At 42.9% G+C, this 17,790-nt stretch overlaps 1 protein-coding gene across 1 annotated transcript in view; it reads left to right on the plus strand.

Moving 5' to 3' along the window:
• Positions 1-17,734, plus strand: part of filip1l (filamin A interacting protein 1-like) — a 21,198-nt gene extending 3,464 nt beyond the window's left edge. The window contains exons 4-7 of the mRNA XM_079483204.1: positions 1-12; positions 88-266; positions 10,449-13,242; positions 17,396-17,734. The exon at positions 1-12 is cut by the window's left edge and continues 162 nt beyond it. Coding sequence (XP_079339330.1) covers positions 1-12; positions 88-266; positions 10,449-13,242; positions 17,396-17,548 — 3,138 coding nt within the window. The 3' untranslated portion in view covers positions 17,549-17,734. The remainder of the gene's footprint in view (positions 13-87; positions 267-10,448; positions 13,243-17,395) is intronic.
• Positions 17,735-17,790: the final 56 nt, after the last annotated feature.

Consider the following 17,790-nt stretch of genomic DNA (forward strand, 5'->3'; position numbering starts at 1 on the left):
CCCATGACGGAGGTAACACACAACACCTGTCAACACGCGCGCCCTGACACGATTCCTGCGTGTTCTTAGCGTGTTCTTCTGTGTCAGCTTGACAGACTGGTGGAGAAACAGCGTGAAACATACAGACGCATGCTGGAACAACTGCTGATGGTTGAACAAGCTCACAGACAGACGCTTCACAGACTGGAGAGCGAGAAGACAAACCACAACGACTTCATGAGGAAGAGCGATGAATTCACCAGCCTGCTGGAGCAGGAGAGAGAGAGGTCAGTGCGTACCGCGGTAAACGCTAAAGTGTTCATCATTGCTAGCGTGAGCTGGTGTGTTGATGAGTAAACGCACATGCTGCACTTCTTCAGTACTTCAGGAGTGACTGAGGTCATGTGATCTGTTCAAAGCTCAGCAGTTTTTCACTTCATGCTTATTAATGCTGTCTTTATTTGAGGTTATTTAGGCCTATTTGGCACTAAATAAAGGAAGGTGTTCTTCCAAAACCAGGCACTGCACAATATTTAGCGATCTTTTCAACGGCATGTTTATTGTTACTTAAGTACTGTCATTGGTGAACCAGTGGGTGGGGCTAGAGAAGTAGGCGTTGATATTCTTCTGTGGAGGCGGTGCTCAACCTATCTATGACATATAGGTGCATCCAGGATCTGGCGTTCGCTGAGCCTCGTGTCGATAACACTTGTTGTTTCAGTAACAAGGATGTTTCAGTGCCGACACTTAAAGGATGTTCGCTTGAATACGACCTCCTCTTATATAACAAAAGCTCGTATTGATTCATCGCCCCTTTAACACGCGCTCTCTCTCCCTCCCTCTATCATGGCGCAGTCTTTAACTTCAACCGCATAAGGCGAGATTTAAAGTAAAAGTAACGTTAATTCGACACACACATGACGCTTCTGTAATGCAAGAAATCACAAACAAGTTCTCACGCTCTCATGAAGTGTTTTTTTCAGGCAATACAATAAAGCCATATTTCTCAAAACTGCAATGGAAACTTTCTTTTGTTGTATTTACAAGTCACGTGGCGTATAGAAAAGTCACATGACCGTTTGCGTTATGTTTTGGCAGAACATTTGGAAAGATAGGATGTAAGGAATTCACATGCATATAATAATATTATCTTATATGATATATGTTACATTGACATTTCTCTTCACTCTTTCATCACAGTAGGTGGCACTATTTTATAATTGTTTTTAATTGAATGTATTGTTATTTAATGTCATCCACCGGTGTTTTGTGGCTTTATCGATTTTGGCAACGTTTAGGCACTGGTACTGTTTTAAAAGTATTCATTTGGCACCGGTATCAAAAAAACTATTTCCAACCCTTATCGTAAATAATTTCCTCTGGTTAAGCTTCTTACTGTGTGTTCACATAGAGCGCGAATGAGGCGTCAAAAACGCGCTATTCGCGAGTAGTTTGACGCTTGAACATTTTGTGTTTACTCGCTTCATTCGCGTCATTCGCGTCATTCGCTTCATTCGCGCTTTTCGCGCGTGAAAAACGCGTCATTCGCGCTATTCGCGTCATTCGCGAGTGAAATTCGCTTCACGAAAATGTTTTTACAATTTACCGGATTCTCCGACCTCCTCACTCACTTTCTTCCAAGCAAGATCCTTTTTATTCCTATTTTTATGAACACGTATCATATAGCTCCGGGTGTCGCAAGCGCGTCTATCGCGTCTTTGCATTGACTTAACATGTAAATCACTCGCGCTTGACGCCTCATTCACGCTCGGTGTGAACACACTCTTACAGTTCAAATACAGAACAGTTCTGTCTTTCTGTCGTGATCATTCACTTTCACATCAACATTTTTGATGTAGGAACAGTTTTATTGAATATGTAAATTATAGGAACAAAAGCTTATTGTTTGAATCAGACTGCTGTCTGAATGCTTTCTGTCTCGAGATCTGTTCAACTCGTGGCTGTTAAGAACACTTCTCTGGGTTGCTCGGGACTAGAAATATTAAAAATATACCAGAAAAGTTTGAAGGTTAAATAATGTTTAACTAGTGTAAAGTAGGGTTGGGACATGATTTTCAGGGTAAAAGAGAACTAACAGTTACCTTGTTTTGTGCAGTCAATGTTTTTAAATAAAAGCAGCTGACCGCTTTTTGCCTTTTGTTTATATTAATATTTAGATACTGTGTTTTGGCCAATATAAAGAATTATCGGTTATCGTCAAACATGTACATGTCAGTGCATCCCTAATTAAAAATATTAAGAAACATTAAAACATTACAAGTATCCACTGTGCATTGTTGCAAGATGACATCATTTCCTTTCTGACACTCTCACACACACACACACACACACATTCTCGCGCACACAAACACACACTTAAACACTAACACACGCACGTACACACACACCGACACAGTGACACACGCACGTACACACACACACACCGACACACTGACACACACACACAAACACACTGCCACACACACAAACACACACACACATTCTCGCGCACACACACACTTAAACACTAACACACGCACCTACAAACACACCGACACAGTGACACACGCACGTACACACACACCGACACACTGACACACACACACACACACACCTACACACTGACACACACACAAACACACGCACACACACATTTTATGAACAGCAGAACTGTCTTTCTGTTCTTTACTCACACACATGTAGTGTGTTGTAGACGTGTTGATGTATTGGTCACTGATCTAATGGCTCTACTCCATGAGACACAAGAAACATGCTAACTCTCACCAGATGTTACAAAGCACACACACGCACACATTAATACACAAACTCTCACTCATACACACATAATGTTTTGCCACTGTTCACGAGTGTCTGAATGTGTGTGTATGAGTGACTGTGTGTGGCAGTTGTGAAGGTCAATGGTGATTGTAAAAACACTTTTCAATGTTCACTTTTTCTGACTGGCTCACTTTTCATTATTGGTTTTGTGTTAGATTCTGCCAGAGATCCTCTACTAATGAAAACCCTTCCATCAATAGTTATATTTGTGCTAAAGACGCGTTCAGTTTCCTTACATGGCTCTTAAAAATAAGTCTTGAGGATTATAAATACACCAGGACTGAAAATATACACCTCAACAAAAATAGATCCCTCCAGTACGGTATCTGATGTTGCAATGACGGGGTTTGTGTAAAAGGATCCTTAAGAATTCAGATGGATTGAGATTTCTGAGTTAAATAAAGCCGAACGAGACTGTCCGCTGTGTTTCTGCGCGTGTCCGTCTGCTGTGACTTTACTTCAGATCAGATGCGAGTTTATCTGAGGGTCAGAAGTCAATGAGAAACTCTGTTGTCCTGAGTTAAGATGTTTGATGTCCAGTGTTCATCATGGCCTCATGAAACACCGTGAACAGGGTTGTGCTCGTGTGTAGACAGCGGTTCTGTGAACGTGAGGTCATTTGGCTCCGGGCTGTTCGCTGCATGTGGTAATGTGATTACATATCTGTGAGAGAACGCACACACATTCTCCCCCTCACAAACACTCACTTTTCTCCGTCATTGCCTTCTAAGGAAGACTTGAGGAGTAAAGAGGAATCTTGAGCAGACGTTGTGCAGATGGTGTGTCAGGGTCTCCGGCTGATGTCACGTATGTTACAGGAGATGAAATGAGTCACTTTGACTCGAGACGTTTCATCCACTTCTGTTAAAGGGATTGCTCAGACAAAAGTCAAATGATCACGCACCTTCATGTTATTTCATACCTGTATTTATTGCTTTGTTCTGATGAGCACAGAGAAAGATGTTTGGAAGAATGTGAGTCATTTTCAGTGACATGAACATTAAATGGTTGTCAGAGGTCCCTCAGAACTGTTTGTTTTCCTAAATTTATCAAAATATCTCATAAAAAAAACATATTTCCAGTGGATGATGTCCCAGAAGATAAAATTGATATTGATGATGGCATCACTTCATGACGCTTCTCACCTGTGATTCAACCCCTGTTCAGCTTGTTAGGACTGCACAATTCATCCTGTTTTAATGGTGAAAACGGTTTATGCTTCCCAGAAGAATGTTTATTAATCGTGATAAAAAGCTTTGAGCAAAATAACCGTGATGATAATTTTATCCATGATCGTGCAGCCTGTGATCACATGACCTATTGGAATGACAAATCACAGATGAGATCTCCTTAATGTCTCAGGCTTTGTTCAGACTCATCACCCCAAATCAGATTTTTGTGCACATCCGATTGAAATCGAATTGAAATAACTGATTGTCTGCACTGTGTATAGCAACTGTTCAGTGTCCTGCAGCGCTCTCATTTATTGCAATATCTGATTTATCTATGGCGATGCCGTTGCGTTGACAGGGAGGCCCTGTGAGAGCCATTAAACAGCACACTGCTCTGTGGCGCTCTCACAGTACGCTGATCAGTCAAACGCGGTTAGGTTTTCTTGCCATATGATGAGGACTACTATAGGAAGACTGTGTCTAATGAAGCTGAAGCGTGTGAGGCTGGGATGCGCAGCTTTATTCTGTGCTCCCGTCCCGTCTTCTCCAGTAGACAGACAACAACACACCAACCTTCTATCTGCAGAGAAGTATGACGCGCTTATCTTTTAACCTGGTGTTTCACATGGCATGAGAACGTGACGTAAACCAAAAGCTGTTCAAATCCCATCAGAGTTGTCTGACAGAAACAGATTTCCAAAAATGCCTATTGAAAAGGATTTCACATATAAATGAGCTTGAAACAGATTCGTTGAAATTGCACCAGAGGCTTGTTTTTCCGGTAAAGCTCCCGCACAGAGTAGACGGCATCCTGTTGGAACAAAATGCCACGTTCATCACCAGAACTTGCGACTGCGTCATTTGCTGGAAAAACAAGCCCAGCTGAGGGATAAGGGAAGTGAAACATTAACATTAAGAGCGCTGTCAATATGGATAAGCAAACGCATGGATTGACCATTTGTTAAGACCACAGAGCCGTGTCAAGCAGTGCTTTGATCGATGGATGGACTCCACATACACCCCATTCTACTGCTTGATGCGTGGTATTATAACTCCGACTGCATTATTCTTCAAGAGGAAAGTCATATTCCGTTAGGGTGTTAAACATCTCTGAAATACCCCTTTTAAGTTTCATCTGATAATGGTTATGATAATGGTTTTGAAGGTTTACATCTGCTGGAGGAACTTTAGCAGCAGACAGAAGAATTACTGCTTACACACCGACTGTCTGAGTCTTAATCCAACATAAGATGCTTGAGACTTCAACCACAAAAAGATGAAAATACTCACCTGACAGCTGGCATGGATATCAGACGGATGAGAATGAAAGAGTAGTGTTGGATTAAACGCTCATGCGCTGAAGAATCACTGCACACGCGTACGCTCATGCCTTCTGTGGATTCTTGTGTGTGTGATGTTCAGTTGTGTGAGCGCTGTTGTTTGTCTTTTCTCTGTGGAGTTCTGCGTGATTGATGTCCAGCGCTGGGAAAGAGTTGCTCGAGATGTTTTCTATAGATTCTCTCAGAGGATGAGTTCTGCTCAAACACACAACAGGCCCGTTCATCATCTCCGATGTAATAACTGACTTGAGTTGACATGAAGATCATCACCTCGCTGTCAGATTACAGGACATTCAAGATTATAGACTGATGTCTTCATACAAACACTCACATTCATGTTTCACACCTGAGGAGAGACGCAGAGACACAGTGAAGCTGATGTTTGGGACGCAAGTAAGAATGACATCACTTCAGTTATTCAGACAAAAGATCTTTGAAAAAAGTGTTTTTGTTAATTATAAGCAGTGTAAACTCTTTACTGGAAGTACAATCACAACATTTAGTGAGTTATTTTACACACACACACTCCTAAAGAGTGAGATCATGTGTTCATATGGGTTTGGTTATGATGTCATTCCTGTCAGATAATCAACTACAGGCAACCAGAATCACATCAACATCTGCCTGTCACACACACACACACTATTATCTACATGGGCGTAATGATTTTTATACTGTACAAACGGTATATTTGTGTGTGTGTGTGAATGTGCGTGTGTGAGTGCATGTGCGTGTGAGTGCGTGCGTGTGTGAGTGCGTGTGTGAGTGCATGTGCGTGTGAGTGCATGCGTGTGTGTGTGTGAGTGCGTGTGTGTGTGAGTGCATGTGCGTGTGAGTGCATGCGTGTGTGTGTGAGTGCGTGTGTGTGTGAGTGCGTGTGTGAGTGCGTGTGTGAGTGCATGTGCGTGTGTGAGTGTTTTGTCAAGTGCGTGTGTGTGTGAGTGCATGTGCGTGTGAGTGCATGCGTGTGTGTGTGAGTGCGTGTGTGTGTGAGTGCGTGTGTGAGTGCATGTGCGTGTGAGTGCGTGCGTGTGTGAGTGCGTGTGTGAGTGCATGTGCGTGTGAGTGCATGCGTGTGTGTGTGAGTGCGTGTGTGAGTGCATGTGTTGTGTGTGTGAGTGTGTGCGTGCGTGTGAGTGTGCGTGCGTGTGTTTGAGTGTGTTTGAGTGCGTGTGTGCGTGCGTGCGTGCGTGCGTGTGTGCGTGCGTGCGTGTGTGCGTGTGAGTGTGTGTGTGCGTGTGTGAGTGCGTGTGCGTGCGCGTGTGAGTGCGTGTGAGTGCGCGTGCGTGCGTGCGTGCGTGTGTTTGAGTGTGTGTGTGAGTGTGCGTGTGTGAGTGTGTGTGAGTGCATGTGTGTGCATGTGCGTGTGATTTGTGTGTGGAGGTTTGTAAGAAGAAAAAGAGTTTGTAGTGGAACAGACTTTCTGTCACATTGGTGTGGATATTCCTAACAGGTAAAAGATCAAACAATTCATCATTGATGTTTTTTTGTCCGTTTTTCTCACTCAACAAACTCTTAAACTCTTACATATGTCCTTGCTTTTCTCCTGTGTTTTATAAATGTTTGTACATTTGTCTCCCTTCAGCTGAATTAATGGCTTCAAGTGACAAAAGCCAGAAGGAAATGTTGTAATCCATTTGCACACACGCGCGCGCACACACACACACACACACACACACACACACAGACATATAAAATTCCAGATATCATTAACCCATCACATACTCTCTTCTCCTGTAACACACACACACACACACACACACTCACATGAGCTCATGGCAGTGAAGGGCTCCATATAAGGGCGTGCTGATGATGTCATACTCTTGCAGGCGTCTTCAGAGCGTCTCATTGTTGAGTTTCAGTGCTGGAATGTTCAGATTCAGATCACAGCAGCAGAACACAGACTAACTGAACACACTCGACATCAGCTCACACCACACATCAGGTACGACACACACACACACACACACTGCTGCCGCCACCGCTGCAGTTTCATTCTTCACTTGACATTTTCTACCGTTAAACAGCTGCTTCTAAACTTCTGACGTGAGGTGAGATGCTAGAAAAACATTTCGTGTAACAGAACATCTGTGTTCCTGAAGCTTTACAGAGAATCACATAGAAATGTTGTTTCATAGAGAAGCTTTAAGAGTAAAAATACTGGAATGGACACATGATTGAGTGTTTTCTGCTCTCGTGCTCATGATGATGAAGAAGATGATGATGATGATGATGATGATGATGATGTCTTCATCTGTTTGCTTCAGTTCAGTGCTAAGGACCTTTATTCAGTTCTTCAATCATCTTAAAACACTGTGAAAACTTGACGTTTCTGCACCACTAAATGTGATTTTTTTTAGAGAAGTGTCATGACTGGAAGAAGTTCTCATCTTGTGTCGAATGTGTTAAATCATTTGAACAGACATTGTTGAATCATTCAGATTGATCATCTCTGTCACGTCTCATCTGCCCTCTGCTGGACACACATTACACATTATTTCATGTCAATCATTTCACGTCCATAACAAGAGTTCTGTTTAATTTCACATTATAATTCCAGCAATGCTTCAGAAAGCACACAGCCTGAAATAATGAGCATGTAAAGACACATCAAGCGCTCATCTTCAGCAGAAACAGAGCACACATACTGGACGCAAACACAGAGTTTTTTTAATTCCGTCGGATTGTCTCGCGGTGTTACAAACCTTCATTCATGACAAACGTTAAACCTTCTCTCAGGCTTTTCCAAGTGTGTGTTAGTCTTTTTCCATGGCATAGATTTTTCCTTTTCACCATGAAAAATGAGAACACGTCCAAGTCCATCAGGCCGTCCAGATTCAAAGAAAGTCCATCTGAGAACTGTTATTAGAAGTTGTGAAGGATGCGATTGGTCGTCTGTTGTGAACTACAGAGATCTCACTGATGAAATCTTGTGGGTTTTGCTTCTGTGTGTCTTTCATCACATTCTGTGATCACAACTACACAATTCTCCTGAATATGTCTCCAGAGTTTCTTAATGTTCCTGTATGATTTCTCAAACGTGCAAACATGATTATATTGACAGATAAGTTTTGTTCTGTGTGGTGTTGTGATGTGCAAAGTTACTCTGAAAAAGTAATTCATTACTAATGACATATTCAATAGTGTAATCAGATTACTGTAAAAATGTATCTCTCCAAAAAGTATTTAATAACTAATAACTTTTTACTGTATATCCTACATCAACCTTGATTCAGTCTTTTTTTAACCAGGTAAAAACTCATTGAGATTAAAATCTCTTTTACAAGAGAGATCGCAGCTACATATAACAAATATAACAAATTAATCTCAAAGCTCTTTACAACAATCATAATTCACAACAAGGAACAAAACACATCATTTGTTAAAAGTGTCTTAAACTCATTTAAAAGACGGAAGTACAGTCACTATAAATAAATCCTTTCTTTCCTAACTCAGTTTGAACGCGAGTAAAAGTAAGATGTAAAAAATCATATAAACGTAAACTGTAGTTTGAATTTCTATCTGAAAGACTAAGAAACAAGTAAAACGGTGTTTAGCCACAGATTAAATAAAACAAAACCAATGAAAACTTCCACGAATATACAAAGATGTATACATGTATCCTTGTCATATAACAAACAGTGATGTGTTTTAATACTACGAACAGTAATAAAACGTAAAGCTTTCATTGATTTGTTCAGTGATTCAAGGATTGACATAAAACGGCTCTTTTAATTCATTCAAATAAATAAATAATATAAAACTACATAAAGTGGTAATCTTAACTGACCAAAGTACTACAAATGTATTTATACATGAAGGTTAGTTAGACTTATATTTTATACATATTATATATGTCGTATTTATATATTACATTCATTTGGCAGATGCTTTTATCCAAAGCCACTCACAAGTAGGAGAGCATATAAACATTTTGTCAACACACTAAAGATTAGCGTTATTTCACAAGGCCACGATACTGGAGGATTACAACTGGAGTAAGCAGATTTGTTTTTTATAGACACAAGACAGACAGTTATTGGTTAGTCAGATAAATGTTGAACAGGGATGTTTTGAGGTGTTTTTTGAAAGGATGCTGTTGGGGTGGAGGCTGGTAGTTCATTCCACCACAGCTTGCAAACGATTTGGTGCCTCGCTGTGATGGAACAACCAGGCGTCGTTCATATATTTTATATTGTATATTTTATTATATGATATAGTACACACAGTATTTAGTTCAATTACATCAGAAGTAACTGTAATTAAATTACAGAAAAATTACATTAATCCCTTACTTTACTTTTCAAGGGAAAATTTATTAAATTACAGCAATGAATGATTTAGTAACTAGTTACACCCAACACTGGTGATGTGTGTTGTAGTGTTTGAAAGATTAAACAATCTCTCTCTCTCTCTCTCTCTCTCTCTCTCTCTCACACACATTGATTTGATTTATGTTCGATATAATGTGACTCAATATGCATGTTGCATATGTTTCTCACATCTGTAGTGAAACGTGAACATTGTAAAAGAATCATTAGATGTGATCGCTTAGAAAAGATTTTCCATGAGCTGTAAAGGGTTGTGAGCGACACGTGTAGTTACAGTGACATCATATCTGTTGAGCAGAGTCGCTCAAAGAGGTTTTGTTTATACAGGCAGTAATGACCTTTGGAGGACGGGGAATTCCTTTCAATGTAAACCACAGAAGGATGGTGGTGGTGTTCATTGGGTGGGTGGCTGGAACCCTCTTATTAAGAGACTCTTTCCATTTCCACTCTGTCGTGTTGTGGAGAAACTCTCTCTCTGTTTCTCTTTCACCTCTGGAACACACGCTGCCCTACTCTTACTTTCTGATTCTGTTTTACTCACAGTTATACCTCAGTATATTCCTCCGAATACCAGTACTGATCACTTTACGTAACTTTGTGTAAAGAGGAGTCAAATCGTACATGGAAATTTCTAGAAAATCGAGGATGGCTTTCATTTCTCTTAATGCTTTTATTGTAAAGTATTTTATTGCTATTATTTTATTGTAAAGCACTTTGTGACCCCTCCTTGTCTGTGAAAGGTGCTATATAAGTAAACCTTACTTACTTTGACTCTTTTCTGTTACCAGATTGAAGCTGCTTATCGATCAAGAAAAATCTCACCAGGAGAAAAAGGAAGAAGAGAACAATAAGAAAGTCACAAATCTGAAGGACGAGCTGACCAAGCTGAAGTCTTTCGCACTGTTGGTCGTGGATGAACAGCAGCGCGTTACAGAGCAGCTGAGCCAACAGACGACAAAGATCCAGGAACTCCAGAGCACTGCCGCTCAGACCCAAGAGGAGCTGAGCGCCGCCCTCAGCCGACTGCACGAGGAGGAGAGCAAAGTTCTGCGCTTAGAGGAGGAGATACGCAACCAGGCCTGCCATTTCCACCAGGAGCAGGAAGCCATGACGGCCAAACTGAATAATGAAGATGCTCAAAACAGACAGCTGCGGCAGAAGCTCTCCTCACTCAGCCGACAGTTAGACGATCTGGAAGAAACCAACAAGACCTTGCACAGGGCAGAGGAGGAACTGCAGGAGCTGCGGGACAAAATAAGCCGCGGGGAGTGCGGCAACGCCAGCCTGGCATCTGAAGTGGAAGAGTTGAGGAAACGAGTGCTGGAAATGGAGGGGAAGGATGAGGAGCTGATCAAGATGGAGGACACGTGCAGGGACCTGAACAGAAAGCTGGCGAAGGAGTCCACCCAGAGCCAGAGCTTAAAAGCAGAGGTGGACAAGCTGAATCACAGGATCATGGAGCTGGAGAAGTTGGAGGACACTTTGGGAAAGAGTAAACAGGAGTGCCGTTCACTGAAAAGCACCCTTGAGAAAGAGCGTGCTACGACCAAACACATGTCCAGTGAACTCGACGTGTTACGAGTGCGAATCAAAGAGCTCGAGGCTGTCGAGGTCCATTTGGAGAAGACAGAGCAGACGCTGAAAGAGGACCTGACCAAACTGAAAACGCTCACAGTCATGCTCGTGGACGAGCGCAAAACTATGTCTGAAAAACTGAAGCTGATGGAGGATAAAGTGCAAAAGAGCACCGGCAAACTGCAGGCTGAACAAGACATGGTCAACACTGTCACCGAGAAGCTGATCGAAGAGAGTAAGAAGACGCTGAGGTCAAAGGCTGAGCTGGAGGAGAAGATGTGTGTCGCCACTCGAGAGAGGGATGAACTCAAAGGTCAGCTCAAAGCCGAGGAAGAGAAAAACACTGACCTTCAGTCCAAAGTTAGCATGATGAAGAAAAGACTTCAGTCCTTAGAGGCGGTGGAGAGAGAACTGCTGAGGAACAAATCCAAGGAGGAGAACACGAAGACTTCGCTTCCTTACCGCTACCAACAGGAAGACAACAAAGTCAAAGATTTGACGCAGGAAGTAGAACGCCTCCGGAGGAAGCTGAAGGACATGAAGGTGGTGGAAGGTGATCTCTTAAAGACGGAGGGTGAGTTTGAATCGCTGGAAAAGAGATATTCCAACGAACAAGAGCGGGCAAAAGCTCTGATGGAGGAACTGGAGATGTCCAGGAAGGAGCTTTCCAAATACCAGCTGGCTGAGAAAGAAGAATCCAACCAAGAGCACGTCCTGTATAAGCGTCTCAAAGAGGAGGAGGCAAAATCCAGTCATCTGACTCGAGAGGTTGAAGCTCTGAAAGAGAAGATCCATGAGTATATGGGCACAGAGGAATCCATCTGCCGCTTGAAAACGGACCACGCTACCCTACAGAGAAAACTCTCCCAGCAAGAGGTTCGGAACAAAGAGCTGGCCAGGGAGATGGAGTCGCTCACGCGAGAACTCGAGAGATACCGTCGTTTCAGTAAAAGTCTACGGCCAGGCATGAACGGAAGACGCTTCTCAGATCTCCAAGTGTCGTCAAAGGAGGTGCAGACCGACCCGCCAGACAGTCTGTCCCCAAACTACAAGAACCTTCCGCCACTGGAGCGCGCTCTGGTCAACGGCCGATTGTACGTAGAGAGTGATCCGGAGGACCAAGTCAATTACAATGAGATAAACCTCACAAAATGCACTCCAATGCCTATCAACGATGTCAACAATCTAAACAACAACAATGTGAGGAGATCTCGGGGGCCCTTCCTTACAGCTAGAGACCATCATCATCCAATGATCAGCGGCCATATTCAACAAAGCGACGTGTTCCTTACGCACACTCCTGGCCAACCTCTCCACATCAAAGTGACCCCCGACCACGGGCACAACACGGCCACTCTAGAGATCACGAGTCCCACCGCCGAGAGCGCTCAGTCCTTCACCAGCACTGCCGTCATCCCCAGGAGCGGCACTTCTCCCAAACAGAGGATCACCATCGTTCAGAGTCCGTCCATCTCACCTTCAAGCAAGGCCAAGGGTTCGCCTACCCCCGAGGGTCCCTGCGGCCCCTGCACGCCCGATCGCTCCATGTCACCACTCACCGTGGCTGCCTATTCCCGTTCTCTGACCTCTAACTCCTGTGGATCGGTAAGCCCGGACCGAGCCTTGTCCCCCATTCAGATAGTGTCCGTTACCACCGGCTCCCCCGACAGGTCGCAGTCCGTCGAGTCGCCAGAGCTCACGGGAGGTCATAGCGTTTTCCGCGTGAGCCCAGAACGGCAGAGCAGCTGGAAGCTCCAGAGGTCCAACAGCTCGGGTCCCAACGTCATAACCACTGACGACAACAAAATCCACATTCACTTAGGAAGCCCGTACATTCAATCTGTGAATGCCACGGCCAAAACCATCGGCCCCTATTACTCGCTCGGGCCGGAGCAGAGAGTTCCCGTACTGAACAATGGCTCCACAGCCAAGAACAACAGCACAATTACCAGCAGCATTGTGATCAAACCCACATCCGGTCCAATCTCACGACCCGCACAAATTACCGTAAGTAATATCTGTGACTGACTCAAACTCAGTAAAGTAGTGTACCGCCTCCCCGCCTCGATCTGCTGCCCTCCAGACCCTCACTTGTTTTCTGTGATTCTCTTTCATTAATAATGAATGACGTGTTGATGTGCATGATGTGTAAAACTAAAGTTCACTCACTCCAGTGCACTTACTGTGTTTGCTGTTTCATTAAAAATCACTGATTGATGTACAGTTTCTTTTGAATTTTATTTGCCACATGATTTGCATTTTATGTTGTTTTTCAAGTTGAATAATTAAAGTGAGAATATTCACAGAGGCTTGATTTTTTTATGAAATGTTTGAGTTTTGCATTCTGATGAGACACAGAAGCGGTCAGATTGATGATGTCGTTTCTTTAAAAGAACACATTTATCCACAAATATAGTAAAATACAAACGTGTCATACATGTTTCATATTTCATGATTGTGAATCAGGTAAAGTAGGATAACGCACATATTCACACACATATGCCCACACGCACATATTCACGCACATATGCCCACGCGCACATATTCACGCACATATGCCCACGCGCACATATTCACGCACATATGCCCACGCGCACATATTCACGCACATATGCCCACACGCACATATTCACGCACATATGCCCACACGCACATATTCACGCACATATGCCCACACGCACATATTCACGCACATATGCCCACGCGCACATATTCACGCACATATGCCCAGACGCACATATTCACGCACATATGCCCACGCGCACATATTCACGCACATATGCCCACGCGCACATATTCACGCACATATGCCCACACGCACATATTCACGCACATATGCCCAGACGCACATATTCACGCACATATGCCCACGCGCACATATTCACGCACATATGCCCACGCGCACATATTCACGCACATATGCCCACACGCACATATTCACGCACATATGCCCACACGCACATATTCACGCACATATGCCCACGCGCACATATTCACGCACATATGCCCACGCGCACATATTCACGCACATATGCCCACGCGCACATATTCACGCACATATGCCCACGCGCACATATTCACGCACATATGCCCACGCGCACATATTCACGCACATATGCCCACACGCACATATTCACGCACATATGCCCACACGCACATATTCACGCACATATGCCCACACGCACATATTCACGCACATATGCGCACACGCACATATTCACGCACATATGCCCACACGCACATATTCACGCACATATGCCCAGACGCACATATTCACGCACATATGCCCACACGCACATATTCACGCACATATGCCCAGACGCACATATTCACGCACATATGCCCAGACGCACATATTCACGCACATATGCCCACACGCACATATTCACGCACATATGCCCACACGCACATATTCACGCACATATGCCCACACGCACATATTCACGCACATATGCCCACACGCACATATTCACGCACATATGCCCACACGCACATATTCACGCACATATGCCCACACGCACATATTCACGCACATATGCCCACACGCACATATTCACGCACATATGCCCACACGCACATATTCACGCACATATGCCCAGACGCACATATTCACGCACATATGCCCACACGCACATATTCACGCACATATGCCCAGACGCACATATTCACGCACATATGCCCAGACGCACATATTCACGCACATATGCCCACACGCACATATTCACGCACATATGCCCAGACGCACATATTCACGCACATATGCCCAGACGCACATATTCACGCACATATGCCCACACGCACATATTCACGCACATATGCCCACACGCACATATTCACGCACATATGCCCACACGCACATATTCACGCACATATGCCCACACGCACATATTCACGCACATATTCACGCACATATGCCCACACGCACATATTCACATGCAGCATGATTCGTGGGCGCATGTGTGTGCGCATTCATTCAATTCAATTCAGTTTTATTTATATAGCGTGTTTCACAATTTGCATTGTTCCAAAGCTGCTTTACAGGGGAAGAACGAAAAACCCCAAAAAAGGGTAAAACACACTACATGGTGTGTTATATAATAAATCTAATTATTCTAGTAAATAATATCTAATGTCAGCATCTCCCGGTGGTTTATTTATCATATTTGCATTAAGTGAATGTTTGGCTGTAAAGATGCGTCTTTAATCTAGATTTAAATTGGGCGAGTGTGTTTGATCCTCGAATAATATCATGAAGGCTGTTCCAGAGTTTGGTGGATTTAGTTATTCTAGGTATTATCAAAAGTCCTGAGTTTTGAGATCTTAGAGAGCGTGATGGGTTGTAGTGTGATAGAAGCTCTGTTAGGTAGGTAGGGGCTAAACCCTTTAAGGCTTTATAAGTGATTAAAAGAACTTTAAAGTCAATACGATACTTAATGTGTAGTCAGTGAAGGGTTGATAACATTGGGGTTATGTGATGGTATTTTCTGAACTAACTGTAGTTTGTTTATTGATGATGAAGGACAAACACTAAGTAGAGCATTACAGTAGTCAAGTCTTGAGGTCATAAATGCATGAATAAGCTTCTCCGCGTCAGCAACACACAGAATATTTCGTAACTTGGCAACATTTCTTAGGTGGAAAAAGGCTGTTTTTGTGACATTTGAGATGTGATTTCTAAATGACAGGTGTCTGTCTAATATAACGTCTAGATCTTTTACTGTATTTGTTGGAGTCACAGTACATCCTTCAACTTGCAGTTTATAATCAGAAATATTTGTTTTGCGTGTCTTTGGTCCGATAAGTAATATTTCTGTTTTATTAGAAATTAAAAGAAGGAAATTACAGGTCATCCAATGTTGTATATCTTCAATGCACTCTGCCAATTTGGATAGCTGGGAGGAATCATCTGGTCTTGATTAGATATATAGCTGAGTATCATCTGCATAGCAATGGAAGCTGATTCCATGTTTTTAATAATGTTTCCGAGGGGAAGCATGTATATGGAGAACAGCAGGGGTCCCAGAACTGATCCCTGAGTTAATCCATAGTTTACTTGCGTTAGATTTGATGATTCCCCATTTAAATGGACAAATTGATGTCTGTCTGACAAGTAAGATCTAAACCATTCATGTACTTTGAGAACGATATCCAGCATTGAATCGATTCATACTGGAATTTGTGCTGTCTGGATTGTGTGTGTACTCCTGTGCTCTTGTTGCCTGACTATATAAACTGCATGTTCATTGAGTGTTTGAGAGCTGCTATGATTGACCAGACCAGCGTGAACCAGACTGTCTGAGATCACAGATGAAGATCTGACAGAAAGTCACATGAAACTTGAAACAAAGTAACAGAAATGTTTCTGCAGCAGGACATGAGTGGAGGGCTCAAAACAGAGCTCCTGTTTGGTTTCTATAGTGACAGCAGATGCCGTGGAGACGGTGGCTTGTCTCTGGTTTAATGAAGGGTCATTATGTGCATGTTCATGCCCTCTGACTCGCTGCAGAACTACAGCGTGACCCACATATCTGCAGACATCAGTGAGAAACTTTCAAACAGTAAACATCCTTCCAAACAAAATCAAATGCAATATTGTTCACAGAACAGTGTATTAAATGATATTGTAAGCGTGAGCTTCAATAAAGTTCTGGGTTTGGAAAAAACATAAATATCCTATTCTAACCAAGTCCTGGCCTGACCTAATCCCTGCCTGGGAAACCAACCGCTGCTGAGTGTTTAGACGCTGACATCACTTTACGGTGTTCGCATCATTCTTGCTGTGTTGGGAATATAAGCATCACTTCAACAGCTGCAGAATATCATTTTTAAACACAAAGAGATTAAAAAGAAATGAATAAAAATCATTGAAATATCATCCACAGATGAGAAGAAGCGCACATTGATCCCTGTGTTTGTATGGTGTCAGAAGTGACCGTTAAAGTGACAGCAGCACCATCTTGTGGTCATATAGACTACAGTTCATCTCTGTCAACACCGAGTTTTCAGTTCAGTTTCTAAAAAACAATTAAACACAGAAACTCAGTTTTACAAGTGGAATCTGGTCAGCTTTAGATTTTACAAGTAATAAAACATTAAAAGAAGAGTGAGCTGCATTCACAACACACAGCTTGATTTTTATTTTTCATTTCTGCTCTGACAGGTTCCTCTGGAATCATTCCGTCGTCCTGGACCGACCAGAATCCCCAAACCCAAAGGTCACAGTGCAGCAGCCAAAGGGTCGAACAGTGGCGCTCAAACCGCACTGAATCATGGGAAACGTGTCCAACAACCTCAACAAGCCACCAAATCCTGAACACACCCGTTTATCATGAGAAAAGAGACTTGTTGTTTATTTCACATTTGTTTGTTTTCTGGTGCTGTAATGAGACTTTGTATCTAGTTTATATTTACTGTGAAAGCTTCTGACCATTATGTTTATGGTGCTGAATGTAAGTGTATTTTTCAATGACATGTAATTAAAATTCACTTTATTATTATCAACATGTTTCATGAGGAATATATGAGACACCAGAACTAAGCTCCAGAGCATCTGTC

The sequence above is a fragment of the Barbatula barbatula genome (assembly GCF_947034865.1).
Source record: "Barbatula barbatula genome assembly, chromosome: 20".
In the NCBI taxonomy this organism is placed as follows: Eukaryota; Metazoa; Chordata; class Actinopteri; order Cypriniformes; family Nemacheilidae; genus Barbatula; species Barbatula barbatula.